The sequence below is a fragment of the Cimex lectularius genome, unplaced genomic scaffold (assembly GCF_000648675.2).
Source record: "Cimex lectularius strain Harlan isolate CLEC.00 unplaced genomic scaffold, Clec_2.1 scaffold172, whole genome shotgun sequence".
Lineage (NCBI taxonomy): Eukaryota > Metazoa > Arthropoda > Insecta > Hemiptera > Cimicidae > Cimex > Cimex lectularius.
This window is the reverse complement of record NW_019392796.1, coordinates 1,020,604-1,040,628: the sequence shown is the minus strand read 5'-3', so window position 1 is coordinate 1,040,628 and position 20,025 is coordinate 1,020,604. Positions and strand designations below refer to the sequence as shown.

General features: G+C 36.8%; 1 protein-coding gene across 1 annotated transcript in view; it reads left to right on the top strand.

Moving 5' to 3' along the window:
• LOC106665115 (hyaluronidase-like) overlaps positions 1-19,651 on the top strand; it is a 33,606-nt gene extending 13,955 nt beyond the window's left edge. The window contains exons 3-7 of the mRNA XM_014391326.2: positions 4,678-5,006; positions 12,832-12,971; positions 13,033-13,208; positions 17,729-17,921; positions 17,992-19,651. Coding sequence (XP_014246812.1) covers positions 4,678-5,006; positions 12,832-12,971; positions 13,033-13,208; positions 17,729-17,921; positions 17,992-18,507 — 1,354 coding nt within the window. The 3' untranslated portion in view covers positions 18,508-19,651. The remainder of the gene's footprint in view (positions 1-4,677; positions 5,007-12,831; positions 12,972-13,032; positions 13,209-17,728; positions 17,922-17,991) is intronic.
• The last annotated feature ends 374 nt before the right edge of the window (positions 19,652-20,025 follow it).

Below are 20,025 nucleotides of genomic sequence, written 5' to 3'. Positions count from 1 at the left end.
GAATTTCAACGGTGCTATTAGATTTTCAGAGAAATGTTTAGATTAAAAGATATCACGATTTTCCGACGCCAGGACGTGATATCTTTCAAAATCGATAAAAAGCGAAATTACTCTGAAATGGTTGAGAATCGGACCATGGACAATATGAACTTTTTTGTTCATTTTAGGGTGAAGAATCTACTGGAGAAGTTTGTAGCACGAGTAGCAATTCACCCTGTATATATATAGGGTGTATCGACACCACCAAGTACTCTCTACCTCCTCCGTTTATACCATGCGGCGATATGAGAAGCTTTTGACCGTACCATTCGCAAACATTTCACTACATGAATTTCCGCAGGAAAAGAAATTACAAATAATAAGACCCCTCATACAATCCGTCGAAGAAAGCCCTTCAGCCTGATACATGAGATATTCTTCATAGGTAGGTAGATGAAAGTAGTGGCAGGTAGTTCAAAACCCCAAAAGATCTAATATTATGGAATTGATCCGGAGTCTTAAGAGATTTATGTAAACGAGCGGATTTACTATCCGTTCGATGATGCTGCCAATTGGCAACCAACCAAAAATATGATGAAACTGAGGAGGAGGTTCGAGCGACTTGTGCCGTCTTCATCTAACGCTCGGGAATAAATATTAATAATTTCAACAATTTTTGCGGCTGTCAAAAACTTGTATTTGTCGATTCAACAACTGCTCCGTGTGAACATATCCTTAATCATCTGAAAGTTTGATATGTGGTCAAACATATGGATAAACGATATTTGGCTGGGGGGTAACGGATCAGAAATTCCGGGGTCGACGGTAGAAATAGAACCCACAACCTCAGGGCCTATAGCCTGACGCACTTGGCTACCACGATACCACTTATGGTTTAAAATCATTTTTATCGTAAAATGCTCGAATTGACGTGATTTCTTACAACCTTGTATTCCAAGATAACATTGAGTCCTTATTTATCATATTGTACTGGAAGTCATTTTACGATGGCCCGGCTGAATTTCTCTTGAGCCAATGATGATATCAAATTAACACAAAATACGTGTTTATTATTCTTCAGTTTAGTTTCACATTATTACCTTTCTTCGGAGGAAAATTATACAGGGCACCTCAAGCCCAGTTCAACTTCAAAATTTCAAATACGACCTATACATCCTGACACATAATTTTAAATGAAGTTTTACGTTGAACAATCGGATATTTCATTGGTCAGAAAATGACAATGCTATGGCAAAAAGTTTGAAAAAACGCATTTCGTTTGTTTCGTTGTTAATTTCAATAATTTTCCTCTTCACTAAAGTACATATTAATTGCCTTTATTGTTTAAATTCTGTCATTGTTTGTCACACTATCATTATGGGAGCAAAACTTAATTCAAGGAAGTAAATAGATTTTCCAGTAATACCTATTCGTTTCACTCAGTATTCCATTCAAAATGAACCGAAGAACACATTTTTCTGATCAACAACGAGTTGATACGTACGACTGCTTTATTGGTAGTGGGGTACTGCGCGTCGTGCAGTCGAGTTGTACTCCCAGAAATTTCCCGAGAGCCCCACAGAAAACCACAAAACGTTTATATGTGTTGCTCGCAATATGAGGATATACGGAGCTGCTATTCGATCACCAAGAAACCGGCAGCGTAATTTCGACGAGGAGCTGAATATTTTATTGTATGTCCGCAAAAATCCAAAATTCTCCCTCCGAATTGTTGGAAGGGTTTTAGGTTTTTCAAAACATAAATTAGAGATGTACTCCGGACTTACAGTTTTAAGCTTCATCTTGTCCAATGACTTCGAGACTCTGTTTATGACTGGCGTCTAACGATCCTTGGACAAATGTCGATTTTTGAGGCTGAAAAAAACGTTCTTCCACATATCTAGTGGCATACTAAACCGTTGGAATTTTCGAACCAGGGGAGAGGATAATCCGAGTATTTCGTTCTCCGTCATCATCAGGTAGTTCACAGTATTAACGTTTGGTGAGGTCTTCTAAGCAATAAATTAATTGCGCCTTATTTCTACGAAAATAAGTTAAATGGTGTTCCTCCAGTTCCTCAATATTTTGAGGGTGGTTTTACCAACACTATTAGATGACGTTGCTCTGCAATAACGACAAAGATTCTCCAGCTGTATGGAAGTTCCGCGTACAATTTTTTCTAAATGGGACGTTATTTGAATCGTCACTTCCAGGATAGATGGATAGGACCTCTTGGTGACCTCCTGAGTGAATAACTGCAGCAAAGAATAGAAAATGGCTGTCAGTCCATCTCCCCTGACTCTAGCTCTGAGCACTGGTGAAGAGTGGATAAAAATAGCAAATCTTTGTATCTTTACGCAAGGCAGGCAGTTCGGTCATGAAATGAGACTAATGAATAGCAAACCCAACAAACCAAATGAAACGCTTTTTTGTCAAAGGTTGTCATTTTTTGACTAATTTAAAATCCAATTGCACCATTGTTTTCAGCCTAAAAAATTGCTTAAAATAATGTGCCAGAATGTCTTATATGAAATTTTGACGTTGAACTGAGTTACCCTGTATAATTTTTCTCAAAAAAATTTGAAACTGGACTAAAAAATATTAAAAACGTCTTTTTTTATATCATCATTGATTTCAAAAGAAATTCAGCCGGGTCATCTAAAAAGGACACCCTGTATAATATTAGTTTTCTTCCTATTTCTTTAAAAGTACATAAATGATTTCATCTTTGATTTTATGAAAACATGAAGCAATCCTAAAACTTTCCGTAAAATCATACAGCTAGACCGAGTACAAAAGTAAGAAAAAGAATCGTTAACTGGTTCACATACTCGCAGACAGATAAAAAAAATAAGACATAAAAACAACCGTTAATCGATAACGTTATGCAAAATAAAAAAATCCCCTGACAATTTATGTCTCTAGAGAAAAAATATAAGATAATATTTATAGAATTGAACATCGGTTATAAAACTAGGTGAAAACTTTTGAACACGAAATATCGTATTAGTTGTGTATCGCGTGCCGGTTCGACTTAGTCGCCCCGTTCTTGGTGCAACCGTGGTAATTTGTTCTTTAAGAAAAATTAAAGTGAAAAATTTCGCCGATCCCGAACCATGGGGGAAGAAATGAAGCTGGTTTTGGCGTTTGCTTACATAATTTTATTGTTCTGTGTGAGGTAAGTCGAGCACAAACTGTTACAAATAGTCTTAAGTTCTGACAGCTGATTTATTTTAGAATTTTTAATGGTTTAAATAAAAATAAATAACTCGAGCATTATAAAGGAAAATTTTAAAAGGAAAATAAATAGGAATTTTAGGAAAATAAAGGTAAAGGAAAATTTTCAAATTATTCGTTTCAGGTTAATTTATGGATCAAAAATTCATCAAAAAACACAAATCATCAGAATAATTATTTTTGATAATAATTTCTTAAGATTAATACTAATAATTACTTTTGACATAGGATCAATAAAGGGACATTTCATGATATCATCATTTACAATTATATAAAAAAATAACTCGTTATCGAATAAACCAGATTATACAATAATTCTAGTTAAACATGAAAGTTTATGACTTCCTTGTAATTGCAACTTTAATATTTTATTATAACGCCTTAACAAGTGGATTTATGGTGTCTCTGACTCCACTAGATCTTTTATAAGTTTAAAGTAATTAGTTGACTTGACCATGAAGTAATTGGGTATTGAATTCGTCAGTAATGTTTATATAAAGAAATAACTCGATATCGAATAAACCAGATTATAAAACAATTATTGTTAAACATGAAAGTTTACGACTTCTTTGTAATTTCAAGTTTAATATTTTATTATAACGTCTTATCTTCTAGATAAGTAGATAATATAAGTTTAAAGTAATTAGTTGACTTGACCATGAGGTGATTTGCTCAACTTTTTTTAATTTAATTTTTAAAGACGATTCATCCATGAATTTTCATGAATCTAATGTCGCTGCCATTTCCTTTTGGTCCTACTTTTTATTGCAGCGTCAGAGGGCTAATCCGCAAACTCATTTTTTTTTCATGAAAAATTATTGGGTTGTCCGGAAAATAATGCAGGATTTTGGTATTAAACAAAAAAAAAGAAACTAGTTACTTTAAAGCAATGTTCTTTAATCAAAANAATGAGTAATCCTGTAAACGTAAACAGAATATTTTATATAGATTTTTTTTAATGAAAACTTAAAATCCTGCATTATTTTCCGGACAACCCAATATCTTAACATAAAGTTTATTCAATCTATGATTTTTTAGAATTTACTTTTTCTTTGGCTGTACTCTTTGATTTTTTGTTAAATAATATTACCACATGCCTCATTAAATTTGGCCAGTAATGCAAAACAAAATTAGTCTTCCTTTGTTATAACATAATATGCTTAATAACAGGATATCCTCGGAGTATAAAAGGCAAACAAATATTTTCCTCAAATTATATAATTTGATTTTGTACATAATCTACTGGTAATTATAAAATTTCACGTTATTTTATTTCCTTTTTTACGATTGCTTTAGTCTTCCCTGTTTTGGTTTATCAGACGGGTTTCGGTTTCTCGACATCTTCACAAACCCACCTGTGAAAACCCAAAATACTTCTGACAGAAACTAGGGAAACCAAGACCAAAAGGTTCACCGACAGCAGGTTCCTTAATTGCAATTTCATTTTATTTTTTTTTCCAGCTTTATATCGGTAAACAATGACGACAAGTTGGTCGTAAATCGGCCGACGTTCACTGTCTACTGGAACGTGCCGACCTTCCAGTGCCACACGCACGGGTTCAACTTCTCGTCCGTCTCGTCCTGGGGCATCAAGCAAAACGTAAAAGACGAATTCAGAGGCGATGTCATATCGATTCTCTACGATCCGGGAGAGTATCCGGCCCTCCTGGAAGCACCTTCGAACGGTAACGTGCCGAGGAACGGAGGCGTCCCTCAGGAAGGCTCACTCTCTCAGCACCTTTCGATTTTAAAATCACACCTCGAAAAGCTGATTCCTCGAAACTTTGAAGGTAATGTATAAATTAGTCGAATTTCTATTTTTAAACATCGAATATGACTTCAAAATTCAAAATTGATCCGTTGAATTTATATTAAATAAAGTTTAAACATTGTATTTCAAATTCACTAATTTCGTGGTCCGCTTGACCAATTAATATATTATAATTAATTAAGGTTTTTAGTCGAGATAAAAAAGTCAATGGCAAAAAGGAGGGAAAATTCAAAAGGTGCGGTTGAGATGGGAAGTTGGTGTCTGAGTGGATCGAGGTCACGATAGCTCAAGTGGTAGAACAGCGGCGTATCAAGCCGAAGATCGTGGGTTCGAATCCCGCTCGTGCCATTGACTTTTTATCTCATCGTAAAACCTTAATTAATTGAATGTTATTAATTGGTCAAGCGGACCACGAAACTTGTGAATTTAATAAGTTTAAATGAAGTATACTTCACTAAAGCTCTCCGTGGCCATTTCATTTGTTGCCGAGAATCAAATTGATTACACGACATTTGAATCGACGTGGGTTCGAATCCCGCTCTTGCCATTGACTTTTTTATCTCGACTAAATTGACCTTAATTAATTATTGTATTTCAAAGTTGAGAGTCTCTCATGCTAACCACTCGGCTACCGCGGTCCCCTATTTCAAAGTTAAGGTTCACATTCCGAATGAAACGACCATAAAAACACTTTTTTTGTTTTGTTTTTACAGGCAATTAACATGTTCTTATAAAACATTAAAGTTCTATTAATTTAAAAATTAATGAATTTTGGTTTCTTTTATGTGTAATTTAATATACACTTTTATAAAAAAAAATGTATGTTGTGCACGAACATATAACAGCGACATTCCTTGGTAAACAGACAAAATTAATACGTCTGAACGTCTCTCTCTTTCTCTCTCTCTCTCTCTCTCTCTTTCTCACTCTTTCTCTCTCATACTCTCTCTCTCTTTCTCACTCTTTCTCTCTCACACTCTCTCTCTCTCTCTCTCTCTCCGCTCACTCTTTCTCTTTCGAATATCGATTTACCTACCTTCTATCTATCCATCTATTTATTAATCTATCTCTGTCTCTAAATAAAATCTAATCGATGCCACTTTTAAATAATATGATTATTCGGAGATTGTGAGATGCGGTCTGGTGTGACGTAGGTTTTAGAGAAACATTTTCTTTATCGTGCCAACGTTTCGACCTTTATTGAGCTCATCTTAGGGGCCAGGGATTGACAAACACTGTTTGAATTTAACAAATACATGTAGGATGTGGAAAAAAGTGAATTTATACAATGTAAAAAAATATTTTTTATATTCAATCAAAGTATTTCTATTTTCTCAAAGTGTTTGCTTCCTGCGTAATTGTGCCATTCTTGTGTCTCATGTTGCCATCACCACACATTTAAATAATATTTCGGTTTACAGTAATTTTATGTTGTTTTATAGTTTGTTTGATGGTATTTGTATTTCATTATTATGATTAGATGATTTCGCTCTACATGGCTTAAAGGTTTTTTGGGTTTTTGTAGTGTAGAAAGGTTTTATTATTATATTCAAGAGGCCTAATTCTGCATGAAAAATAAAACGTAATATCATATTTTAATATCATATCTCTCACTCTCTCTCCCTCTCCCTCACTCTCTCTCTCTTTCCTTCTTTTATTCTCTTTCTTTTCCCCCTGCCTCCTGCATTTCTTTCTCTGTATTCGAATCAACGTTGCACCTTCTGTGTTCTTTTCTTGTCAATTTAATATTGTTAGAAATAGACCTACGACAAATCAAATCTTAAATCCTACGCTATTTATACTTAAATTATAAAAAATTTAACGTTTAATTTTTGTTGCTGTACGGTTGGTAAAAATCCGTTTTGAAAAAATAGGTTTTATGTAAAAAAATAACATAGGCATACTTACATTTTTTAGGTGGTTACGGTGGAAAAAATATCACTTTCTTTTGTACCATCGCAATATTACTCTTAAAAATTGTTCAATTGGCTAGACAATAAATCAGGGCGATTTTAGGATTGTATGTATGGAGAGGGATGATTTGTTTTATTAAAAGTACATACTTACATTGTGAAAACATTGAGTTTTTTCATGGTCCAAGGCTTACTTCTGGAATAATTAAAATATATTTTAGTTGGCAAACCTCTGATTTTGAAATTTGATTTTTACTGGCATGTGCCGATGTACGATAAAAAAATTTCATGAAAAGTCACACAAAAAATCATTTTAATTTCACATCGTTTTAGTTTCCTATCATTTGAAAATAGATATCATTGGCCGAAAAAAGGCAAATAGCATAATCTATGGTCTATCAAACTATTATGCAGATATAAACATAAGGTATCATACAAGCCAATGTATGTCAGATCTAACTAATTTAGTGTCCTACATTCATATTTCTACCAATCTCATATCAAAGACAGTTCGAGTACATAGTTGAATAAAGAATTAGCCAGTGTAAACAATAATTTACATTATATAAACAAGTGATTCAATTAGATATAAATAGTTAACTAAGGATTTAATAAGCTTACGTACAACAAGGACGTTTGTGGAAACCTGGTATGTCAATTTTAATTATCATAAATTAATAATCCGTTAATTCCTCTGAATGTATTGACTTAATTAATTCAAGAGTAATTATGCTATTTTTGAACTTTATGTTTTAATCATTTGGGAAACGTGAGGTGCGGTCTGGTGTGACGTAGGTTTTTAGAAAATTTTAGATTAAAAAAATGAATTTTTACAATACTAGACAATTTTAGATTAAAATTAGATTTTTTAAATCTAAAATTTTCTAGCATTGTATAAATTCATTTTTTTAATCTAAAATTTTGTAGCATTGTATAAATTCATATTTTTTCCACATCCTACATGTATTTGCAAAATTCAAACAATGTTTATAAATCTCACGCCCTGAAGATGATCTCAATAAACATCGAAACGTTGGCATGATAAAGAAAATGTGTTTATAAAACCTACGTCACACCACTTTCTCCAAATAATCATTGGCTAACGGTCACCAAACACCACACATTTGTTTTTTAACATACTTCATACAACTGTTTACTATAATTATATCACCCCCCCCCCAAAAAAAAAGTGTATAATCTTTCTGTAATTGTTCCCAGATGTATTTTTAATCATTAAATATTAATAACATTTAAAAACCGATTTAAATGGTTTAAGATTTATTGGTTTAAGGGATCTGATAAATTTTCAGAATCGAGAAAAAGGGTTGTGAAAAATGAGGTTTATTGCCGGGTCAGAACAGGCCGGATTTACGTGAAAAGATTTTCTTCAGAAACTCTAATGACAAATGGCACCCTTCGTTTTCTCATCATCAGATAAGCAGGGGACCTGATCCTCCAGAGATAAGTCTCCCAGTGTCACGAAAGAAAACAAGTACAGTTATTAAAATAATTTGATTTCATTGGGCGCACCGGGAATCGTGTTCGCACGCGAGCCCTCAGTGCTTTCTCTTCTCGGACGACACAAAAGTCCAGCGAGAATCAATAGTATTGACCCTTTAGATTCACACTTTCACCTAATTGGGTACACCGGTCCCCAGGATTTACGCCGGGTGTCACTTACAATTATCTATTCTATTTGATTTCGCCACGTGTCAGGGGAAAAAATCACTCAACCACTTGGTCTTCCCTGAAAAACTAACATAACCATCTGATAACCGTCGCTAGACACCACAATTTTAAATCATGTAGTAAAAATTTGTTTAAAGTTTAAATTAAATTAATTTAATTTAAAATCCTTCCTCCCGGATCGATGTTTTAAAGTGAGAATCGGCGCTGATTTGTCACCCATCACACTAATCAAAGCTGGCGTTACACAAGGAAGTATCCTAAGCCCAATCTTCTACACCATCTACACTGCGACATACCCACACATCCAAATACCTCAGCGGACGACAAAGCAATCTTTTCAGCACACTCCAATCCTATCCCAGCAACAGAATCCAACAACATGTATACCTCATTACCGACTGGTGCAGTCTACATCAGATCAGGTTAAGCGAACAAAAAAGACAACAAATTACGTTTACGCTCAAACATCAAACCTGCCCACAACTGTACATTAACAACAAGTTAGTACTAAGTCCGCTACCTTGGGCTTTATTTAGATAGCAGACTTACATGGAACCTACATAGAAGATTAAAACGTCAGGAACTAAACGAAAGATATGGTGTAATCAGGCACCTATTGGGTCCAAAATCAAACTAAGCATGCATAACAAACTAACCTCTTACAAAACATTCATCAGTCCTATTTGGACCTACGGAGTCGAACTGTGGTGCTCGGCCAATCATCCAATATCACACGAATTCATTCTTTTCAATCTAAAGTCCTCCGCTGTATCCTCAATGCTCCCTTCTGTCACCAATGATCCATAAAGATCTTAAAATCTCTTTCGTGAAAGATCTTATCCGAACATGCTTCCACAATATTTCCACTCTAACCTATCCCTAACCCACTAGCCCTAGATCTTTCCTCAACGTCTCACCCTTACAATCCTCCGCGCAGTTGAAAAAGACGATGGCCTCGTGACCTCCTATCTAGCCCACCCAATTAAATAAAAGAGAGTTCCAGCACTTGTTAGTTTCTCCCCCCATTGCCTCCTGGCCTGACAGGTCTGTCAGCTTTGTATAAAACTAAACTATTTATTCAATCAATTAAGGTTTTCAGTGGAGATGAAAAATGGCAAAAAGGAGGGAAAATTCAAAAGGTGTGGTTGAGATGAGAGTTTGGTGTCCGAGTGGATCGAGGTCACGATAGCTCAAGTGGTAGAGCAGCGGCGTATCAAGCCGAAGATCGTGGGTTCGAATCCCGCTCGTGCCATTGACTTTTTATCTCAACGTAAAACCTTAATTAATTGAATGTTATTAATTGGTCAAGCGGACCACGAAACTAGTGCATTTAATAAGTTTAAATGAAGTATACTTCACTAAAGCTCTCCGTGGTCATTTCATTGTCGCCGAGAATCAAATTGATTACACGACATTTGAAAAATGGCAAAAAGGAGGGAAAATTCAAAAGGTGTGGTTGAGATGGGAGGTTGGTGTCCGAGTGGATCGAGGTCACGATTGCTCAAGTGGTAGATCAGCGGCGTATCAAGCCGAAGATCGTGGGTTCGAATCCCGCTCGTGCCATTGACTTTTTTATCTCAACTGAAAACCTTAATTAACTGTAAGATATTAATTGGTCAAGCGGACCACGAAACTAGTTAATTTAATATATTTACTCAATGTATATTTTGTACAGATAGCAATAAATAAAATAAATTAAATTATTGAAAAAATTATTAGGATCTTTGATTTTGCTCAATATTTATTTAAAATCCATTATATTTAGTGGTCTATTGACCAAATTACTTCTTTCAATTAATTAATCTTTTTATGTAAGGTTTTAGTTGAAATTAATATAGTGTCACGAGCGGGATTCGATTGAAAAATGGCCAAAAAGAGGGAAAATTCGAAAGGTTGTAGGTTGAGATGAGGGGTTGGTGTCCGAATGGATCGAAGTCACGATAGCTCGTTAGAGCAGCGGCGTATTGGAATCTAAGGTCGTGGGTTCGAATCACGCTCGTGACACTATCTTTTTCAAAAATTTTAAACCTGCTGTTTTTCCTTGCAATATAATTATTTGTTACAACTATCGCCTGAATCTGATGAGCCAGTTAATCAGTCTATCTTACGTAGAACTTCAGAAGCGAAGAATGTCACTCAAATACTCGTCTATCTTCAAACTGTGCCCTCGAAAAAATTTCACGGAACGGTATAAGTGACAGTCCGGAAGAGCAAAGACGTAGGTAGTGCTGGATTAGAAATAAGTTCGAATTCCAAGCTATGTGAAACCCGTGACCTTGTAAAGTTATGCCACTTAGAGAACGTTTTTGTGGTTTACCTAAGCCGGAAATGTACCGGATAATCTTCATCCCAAGAACAGTTTTGTAACGTCTGAAACGTCTTCAGTTGAAAAGGTAGAAAATAAAATCAGATGGCTGATCCAAAACATTACGTCATTCTTAAGAATTTAAAAAAAATCGTTTATATGGGAGTCAGACGGAAATTTGTATGAGACGGTAGTGATATTCGTGTTTATGCTCTGTGAAAGGGGCCAATCTAGATGCAATAATAAATATTTAATTAAATTGTTTAAAGGTTAAAAGGAATCGGCCTTTTTACAACATAGCATACCGCACCAATATTGAACTTTGACTGTTTTGCTAATCGTTTGACTAAATTCCACATTACCGCCTACTTCAAAGATGAACACATCCATTCTTCGTGAAAGTTAGTTCAGCAAGGCTTTCAACAGGTCATAAAGTATTGTTAAGTGCTGTTATCCTTCAGACCTAGGTTTATCCTCTTCCAGGAGTAGGAATCTCAGCATGCACGGACCTTAGCAAAATCAAGGACATGTTCCACTGTTTCTTCTAATTCCTGGTCTGAAAGTTTGTTTCTCCTGGTTCGAGTTTATGCAAATGACTCCAGAGTCGGCAGTGTCCAGTAGAGATTGGAAAAAGCGCTCACTCAGGGAAATGAAAGAGCTGTTTTTCATGGCGTTCGCAAGCCCCAAATTTATCTTACCCATATTTCCGTGCGTGAAATTTGGCGGGTTTTTCAAATTCCGGTGTGCCAGCGCCAGGGCCAATAATAAATTTCATAAATAATTCATTTAAAAAATACGAAGAATTAAACAAAGAAGGTTGAACAGTTCGTCGTTTCGTTCACATTATAATTAACAACCCTGTCAACTTATTACCTTTTTCTTGTGAACAAGAGAGTCAAACAAAAATCTAAATATACAAACAAACAAAAGTGCATATTTAATGGAAATAAATATTTTTATTAAGCATAACACATTTTTTAAACTCGTAGAGCTCATTTGTAAATATTTTTCTTATTTCTGACTTGATATAACTGGATATAATAATAGTTAGAATAATAGTCAATGGTAGAATGTGGGATCGTGAAGGGTTGAAACTTGAACGAGCATAAAGGCGACTCCAGCGTCCTGAAGAGGTAAATTAACAGAACACTTTTTTTCCTGAGCAGCTCATCATTCGCTCAGTAAAGTGAGATAACTCTTTTGATGCGAAGCTCCATCACTAGACTGTCTACATTCCTACTCTCGTTTTAGTCCTTGGGTCAAAAGTTTTTGTGATGGTCCTTTGATGAACTTTTTAGCATACCTCTGTCCCGAGCTATAGTTCCATTGAACCGAGGACCTCTTCATCCAGAAATTAGGGTCTCATCTGTTTTACGTATACACAAACATCCAGCCAGTTTGATGGCTTTACTTCATCGGTACTTTCTGACTTGGCTTTAATATTAAAAAATGAAGCACAAGTTTTAATTGCGGTAGGGTTTAATTATCCGCGGTCAATAACAATTTAACTATTTAGGCCCGTAATATTTTTTTTCTCATTTCTTGTCGTGCATTGCGCCCAACTGATGTATGCATGTACATATTGTTTTCTTGTGTGGAGTAATCTTTATGTAGTTACCGTACATTGTATTTTTCTTATTGAAAACACCTGAAATATGGGTCATAAGTCCAACGTAAGCATTGACGATAGGCATAGGCGATACGGAAAGTATCTGATTGGCAGATAGAAGAAAATGCTTCAAAGTCTTAAATTAGAAGTGCTTCCTATTATCCGCAGTATGCTTGGTACATATCCCCCAGATAACGAAAGTCTACTGTAATTGTAGTGTTATTTCACACAACCTATCATGATGAAGCGACCATTCCCTCTGAACACTATCAAATTTCTAGCATATACAATTATTTTTTATATTAAATTAAAATTTTTGTCTGAACAGGTCTAGGAGTTATAGATTTCGAACATTGGAGAGCGATATGGCACCAGAATTGGGGCAGTTTGAACGTGTACCGTGTATACTCCAAGGCTATTGAAAAAAGACGGCATCCGTTTTGGTTTCCGAGTCTTGTCGAAAAAGAGGTAAAAACCAGCAACCCTATAAATTATACAGTATCTTTTATTACGTTGTTTTGTTCAAAAGGCCATCTACAGATTCGAACTCGCTGCCAAGATGTTCCTCCTCCAGTCGCTCAAGTTCGCGAAGCAAATGTACCCGAAGGCCAAATGGGGCTACTACGGTTACCCGTTCTGCTTCAACTACTCGCCTCACAACTACAAAGAAACTTGTGCGGCACAGGTTCAACAAGACAACGACGGGTAAAGCACTTTTTTCGATTCATCCCGACCAGCGGCCGAGGTCACAAAGCTTCCGGTGTGCTAGTTAGACCGTCAAACCCACCGCCGTGACAATCAGCAGGACGGATGAACTGAACAGGCCACACTGCCCTCTTTATCTTTAGGGAGGGTATCATTAATTAATGGCCCTGTTTTCACCGTCAAAACATGTGACAAAAACCATTGTAAAAGCGTCCAACCAACAAGATTATGTACAAAATGACAATCCAATAGAATCGTTTACGACAAGAAACTCCCAACTGATATCAGTAATTTTCTATTAAATAAGAAAAATTTTCCTATATCAACTGTGATTAATTCCGAACCGATGATGATAAGAACAAATGTTTGTTCAAATTATGTACAAAATTTGATATTTTTACTAAATTGTTTTTAATTTGGTCTTTAATATATGATACTAAGTGCCAGTATAAACTGAATTGATCTGGAGGTGAAAGAAATCCGCAATAATATAAAATTGATGTAAAACTTCAGGGATAATGCGAATTAGAAAGAAATAACTCAGTTCCTTTGTTAGGCTTTTGGGGACTTTTCTTCTCAGTACATTGAAATGGCTGTATTGCTGATGATTTATACAATACTTGGTGGTTGTTCAGGCGCAGGCTAACAAATATTCACTTGTTCAATTATTGAATCACTGGATGGTCACTGCACAATGTCTGTTTTACTTACGTCATCGAATCAATACAGCTGAAATTTTGAAAAGTATTGTAAAGATGTATAGCCCAAATTTTGAACGTTAACCTGTATGACAGACTTTACTTTTATCTATATTTTTATTATTATTAAAACTAATATATTTTACATATTTTTCGGAAGGAGGGGGCGGAAAAGCTCTCATGTAGCACTATAGGGACCCGTGGAGAATCTTACTCGTAGAAGAGGGGTCATCATCTGATTAAGGTTAGGCCATGCAAGGTTGATACACGGATTCTTACTTTTGAGCCAAAGCCCGTGTATGTGTCCGGCGTGTAGAGAAAGGCTTCTCGAAGTGTCTCGCCTAATTGGAAGGTGCGACTCCTTGGCTCTATATAGAGAGCGTGTAGGAATGCCTCTCGATATGAGAATCGTGGTTAACCCGATCAGAGAGTATGTGGGTCCCCTGTTCTTATTTTTGGAAAAACGGGGTTGTTATATATAGAACTGATATTTTTGGGTACCTAGCGTGTGTTGGGGTGAATGTATTTAACAGCGTGAATGTATAAGAGCGCTGATGACGGAATATTGAGTACCCCAACAACCCACAGTTGGGATATAATAGTGTAAAGGTTGATAGAGGAATATCGCCACCCTAAGTGAGTTAATGGTACGTAAATAAGAAAAATTGTATTTAAGAATGAGTGAGAGTGTGAATGGGTTTGAATCTAGGAACTGCATGCGTTGGGTTCTGAATTGACCTAGTTGTTGACAGCACTCCGAGCCCAATGTAGGTGACTGGACGAATAAGACCGCAGTCTGACCCCGGACTGCCAACGCCCAAGGTGAGTGATTCTCGAGGTCTGTGGTAATTTATTCTAAATTACGAAAGCTGGAATTGCCAATGGACTGCGAAAAGTGATACACACAACTCTGTACATGTTGACTTTTTGTAAATGATGGTTCTACACACAGATTCTAAACTGCTTATGAATAAGGATATTGCCAATTTTGTAGTATTTACTTTGCTCTAGCATTTTTATTTTATTTTTATTATAAATTGCATTAAAATTTGTTAGAAATGATTGTTTTTGACGGAAGGAAAATTTAATTAAGGGATTTTGAAAAATAACCAAATGAAAGGTTTTAATTCACAGGCAATTCCATAATTTTGTTTATTGGTCACAATATTTTATTTTAACAATTGTGTATAATACTCTCTGTTCACCTGTTAGGCATACTCTCAATAAAGTTGGCACCAATTCCATAAGGAATTTCACTCCATAGATGCTGCAACCCTGCATTCAGTTGTTGCAGGCCAACCGACTGCGGATGGTGATCAAAAAATCTTCTCTGCAACGCATCCTACATGTGCTCAATGGGATTGAGGTCTGAAGACAATGGAAGAAGGGGCAGATGGGAAATTCTCAGGCTGTTCTTTAATTGATGAACAACTCTATGAAGTCTGCCATTGTCATCAAGAAATCGTACATCCCCGCCAAACGGGGGGGGGGATGGATCCCCTGGTAAGAGGGATGTATTTATGGATCATTTCTTAGACTTAACTGACACGTTGAGGTTGCCTTCAACAATATCGAGCCCAGTTCGTCCTCTAGTGTAAATCCCAGCTCAGACCACTACACCGCCTCCTCAATAACTGCACTGAAGGGAGCACGAACTGGGGCATTGTACGCATTCACTGTTCTCGGTAGACACTTCGGCGGCTGCTATCACTGTACAGACAGAAACGCGACTCAGTCAATATAACAGTATTCTAATTTATGATCACTTCTAGGCGCTCTCTGCACCATTTTCTCATGGATAGAATGAAGGAACTCGGATTGAGAAAAAGGGCCATGAATGAGAACACGAGGTGAGCCGTTTCGGGGTCTCGAGTTTCAAAACCCCACTATACCACCCGTGGAACTACGGCGACGACGGGTGGTATATTGTGGTTTGAGACTCGAGACCCCGAAACAGCTCACCTCGTGTTCTCATCCACGACCCTTTTTCTCAATCCGAGTTCCTTCATTCAATCCTGTGACCCCTCCCAACCCTTGGCTGCAAGGAGGGTATCCGGCTACAAAATAAATGTTCAGCCCAGAGGGCGTGGCAACATCTCTAAAGCACAAGCTGTACTCGTGTCGGCCTAGGGTCACAGCCTTAGCAGAGTCGCACTAGGAGGGCCGGTGCACTAGATCCTGTCTGCATAGACGGGGGCAGGTGTATGGCCGTCTGTACCACGGGGTAACTTGAATGTTTCAAAACCAGCCCAAAGTTACATTGGGAAAGGTTTCGTGGTGACGCCCCTGGCGGGAACTTAGACAGAGGCTGTCTTCTATCTGTGACCTTCGTGAAGCTTACGTATGGCCAGCGTAATTACCCCCCGACCTCACGGGAGACGTTGCAACCGGACGACAGCGTGTAAGCGTTGAGGACGCGATGATCATGCTGAATAGTCCCTCGAATGCGTGAGTAAGCGAACGGAAACGGGTAGTGAATCGGTGTCTCTGACTCGAGTATGCTTTGCATTGTTGTGCGTATGACCGGCGTGGTACCCTTGGGGAAGCGAAGGATGGACCACCTAGGCTGAGCCTATGGCGTCCCTCGAATGCGCATGGCAGGTGTAGGCTGAGCTCGATAAGAGACTTTACCGTAGGCGGTGCTCATCTAGGGTGTGGTTAGCAATTCAACTTTAAACTAAACCGCTGCCGGGACGTTCCCGGAAGTCTCTACGCTAGGGGAGCCACTATACTCAGGGAGATAGAGTGGCCTTCTCTATCTAGGGAGTACGCGGGAGGACAGGCTGATGTATTTCGGCCTGTTAGCCTTTTGCGTGCAGCATACGACCCGAGCACAATGCGGGCCCAACCATTCGGTGTGGACAAGCGGAGAGCGAGGTTGTCTCGGCCCTTAGGGGCTGGGGCGCCTCTACACCAATGCTGCGACGGTAACACTATTCCATCGTATGTGGAGGTGCGTCAGCTCTCATCTTGAGAATCAAAACGTCCGATAAGGCCGAAAAGGCCAGGTGCGGACGCTAAAGATCCTTTTGTCTTGTTGACGATGGTTCTCAGGAACGGAATGCACCATATTCTCCTGAGTTGCTGGTGACGTGTTGTTGCTGAAGATCGTCTCAAAGAAGAATACGATGTGAAGCCAACTTACCCCATAAAGGGCTTGCCAAAACATCTTTTACATCATTTAGGATCTGGCGGCCACTATGGAAAGGGTTTCGTCCAGCAGCAATGATAATATTTCTATCCTCTCTTAGCGTCGTATTGCTCTGGGATCCACTACCAGGCCTCCTATGGGCATGCCCAGGCTCTCCATGCTCTGGGAAACACCAAATGCCTCTCGATATCTACTTGCCGGTGATCTCGATGGTCATTGGTTATTATCACAATAATATTGCGAACTTCTGGTTCAAGATGATGTTTTTACATGGTTAAAGAGAACACAACTGGATTAAAATTGAGAAAAGGCGAGAAAAGGTGTTTGTTTACAAAATGAGTAATCCTCGTGTTTACTATTATTAAGTAAATCCGTTATTAAAAATGAGGATTAACAATTGTTTCTTTTTGGTTTGTATTTTAGATTTTGTTTTAGCCAACTAACAATCATATATCTTAAAATTAAGAGAGTAAGAATAAATTACAAATATCCCTATTCATTTTTGAGCGGTTTATATACTCACTCCATCTTCACTATTTCTACTATACATGATGTGTATATATGTACATACATGTGCAGATTTGAGTTTATATAAATCCAAACGTACATATTTTTATATAAGTACGCAAATATAAATGTTTATGTAACAAACGATTGTTGTCGCGGTTTAGGATGATATGGCTTTTTAACGAGACCACTGGCTATTATCCGTCGCTGTACTTGAAGGAAAGGGACATGGGGACGATAACAAGAAGAAAATATATAAGAGGTCGTATAGGGGAGTCGATGCGGGTCGCCAAAGGCTCACCTGTTTACCCGTACATCTGGTACAAATACCACGACTCGAAACGTTTTCTCACTCAGGTCCGTGATCTTTTTAAAAATTATTATGAATTATAAAGTTGGGAGAAAAATCACGAGGTTCATGTTTCAGGAAGATATGATTGATTCGATCGGAGCGCCGAAGGAGAAAGGCTGCGATGGCGTGGTTATCTGGGGCTCCAGCAAAGACGTCAATACACCCCAGAAGTGCAAGGACCTCGCCGACTACGTGGATAACGTCCTCGGCCCGGCTGTGGCGCAAGTGAACTCGGCCCTTTACGAGGACGAATACGAATCAACGACACAGGTGACGACCGACGTCCCGACGACGGTAATTCCGACGACCTCGGAAGACCCCACGACCACGGAGGAAAGCAGACAAGAAACGACGACGATCGCGACGATCACCTATCTCCCCCAAGCAGAAGAACACGTACAGGAAGAAGAGGAAGAAGAGGAGGAGGAAGAAGAAGAAGATGAAGAAAAGGATGAAGATGAGGAAATAGAAGGACCTGAAGAATACGAGTACGAAGAGAGAAAAAGATTAAACATCACTTCTTCCTTATACAAAACAAACTTGATCAACAAAATCAGAATCAACAGCAAATTTAAAACTTACGTAAATTAAATAGATATTAAGCGTATAGATCAATATACCAAAGATTAACATATATGTAAAACAATAAATAAATAAATATATTTTTGCTTATGTTATGATATTTAGTACGTATTTATTCTTACGAATTTAAAACTCTCATGTTCATTAGGCGCATAATGCTTTCTTTTAAAGCATTATAGCAATGTAACTATCGTCGACAATTGGTATAGTTCGAATGTATAACAGCTGATAGACGTAAATTTGACGTGAAGACTTCCTTGAATCAACCAATGAAAAAGCTAATTAATTATTGCTAAGTTTGTTATTTCAATTAAATTTTACATTATTTTTCTATTCTAAATATGATTAGAGCCAATAATAATTTTAAAAATATTGTAATTTATTTATTTATTTATTAGGACTACTAGGTGATACTATCAAATAGGTACGATAGTTTAAAGGTTATAGAACTTATATGTATTTTAACGGAGAAAGAATTTTTTTTAAATTCTAACCCCCAATGATCAAACCTAAATTATTAATGTTGTATACTTATTTCAAATATGTTCAATGCAAAAATTAATATTTTTATTTTAACCTATATACACATAAATTGTAAGCAAAAAAGAAAAACAACTATATTACACATATAAGTTCCTATTTAAGACATCTATCGTTTAGTAATAATTAATTTTTGACATGCAAGAAACATTTTTTATATTTAAAAAATCCAATCCGATAAAAACAATTTTTTAATATGTATGTGAATTTTGCATTTAATTAGAATTTTATTTATGCTATCTTATAAAATATATACAAGGTAATAATTATTAACGTAGATTCAGAATATTAAAATTACTAACTATAAATCTAGATTACCTTCCACCGTGCTTTTCTACTATCGTTAGGTCATCATTGTACACTGGGGTTGTAAAAATACAGATTTAAGTTCCTACATTATTTGTGGACGATTTTTTTATTGTCTGGAACTTTATATTGAAAATATCACTTATTATTCTTAAATCAAACGCTACCACAAATTTTGTTATACCAAGATAATCCATTGTTAAATAAAAGAACTGTTAAAAACAGTAATAGCTGTTATGTTTATTGACGAATTAGCATTAAATGCAAGATGTACTTAAGGAATTTTAAATACATATTTATTGAATACCTGCATGGTGTTATTTTCCAATTATTTCTACTTTTATTTTGTGAAAGGAAATAAGATAAAAGTAAGGATCATCTCTCTAGAACTCATTTTCCGCGAAAGCGTTTCAGGACGTGTGAGCAACCTACTCCACATCGAATTATTCTCGGGTGAACATTAAAAGCTTTGGAAAGGCCGGTTACAAAAAGAGAGACCACAAGCTAAGACCTTTCCTAATAGATTGCTGAATTGAATTTTCGCTAATTCCCCCAGTTAGTATCGTCTTTCCGAAGAGGTTGTACCGTTTTCGATTTTGAAGAACTATTTTGATTGTGTTGTACCAGGAACAAAAACAATATAAAAATTAATATACTACAATTAATTAAGGTTTTTAGTTG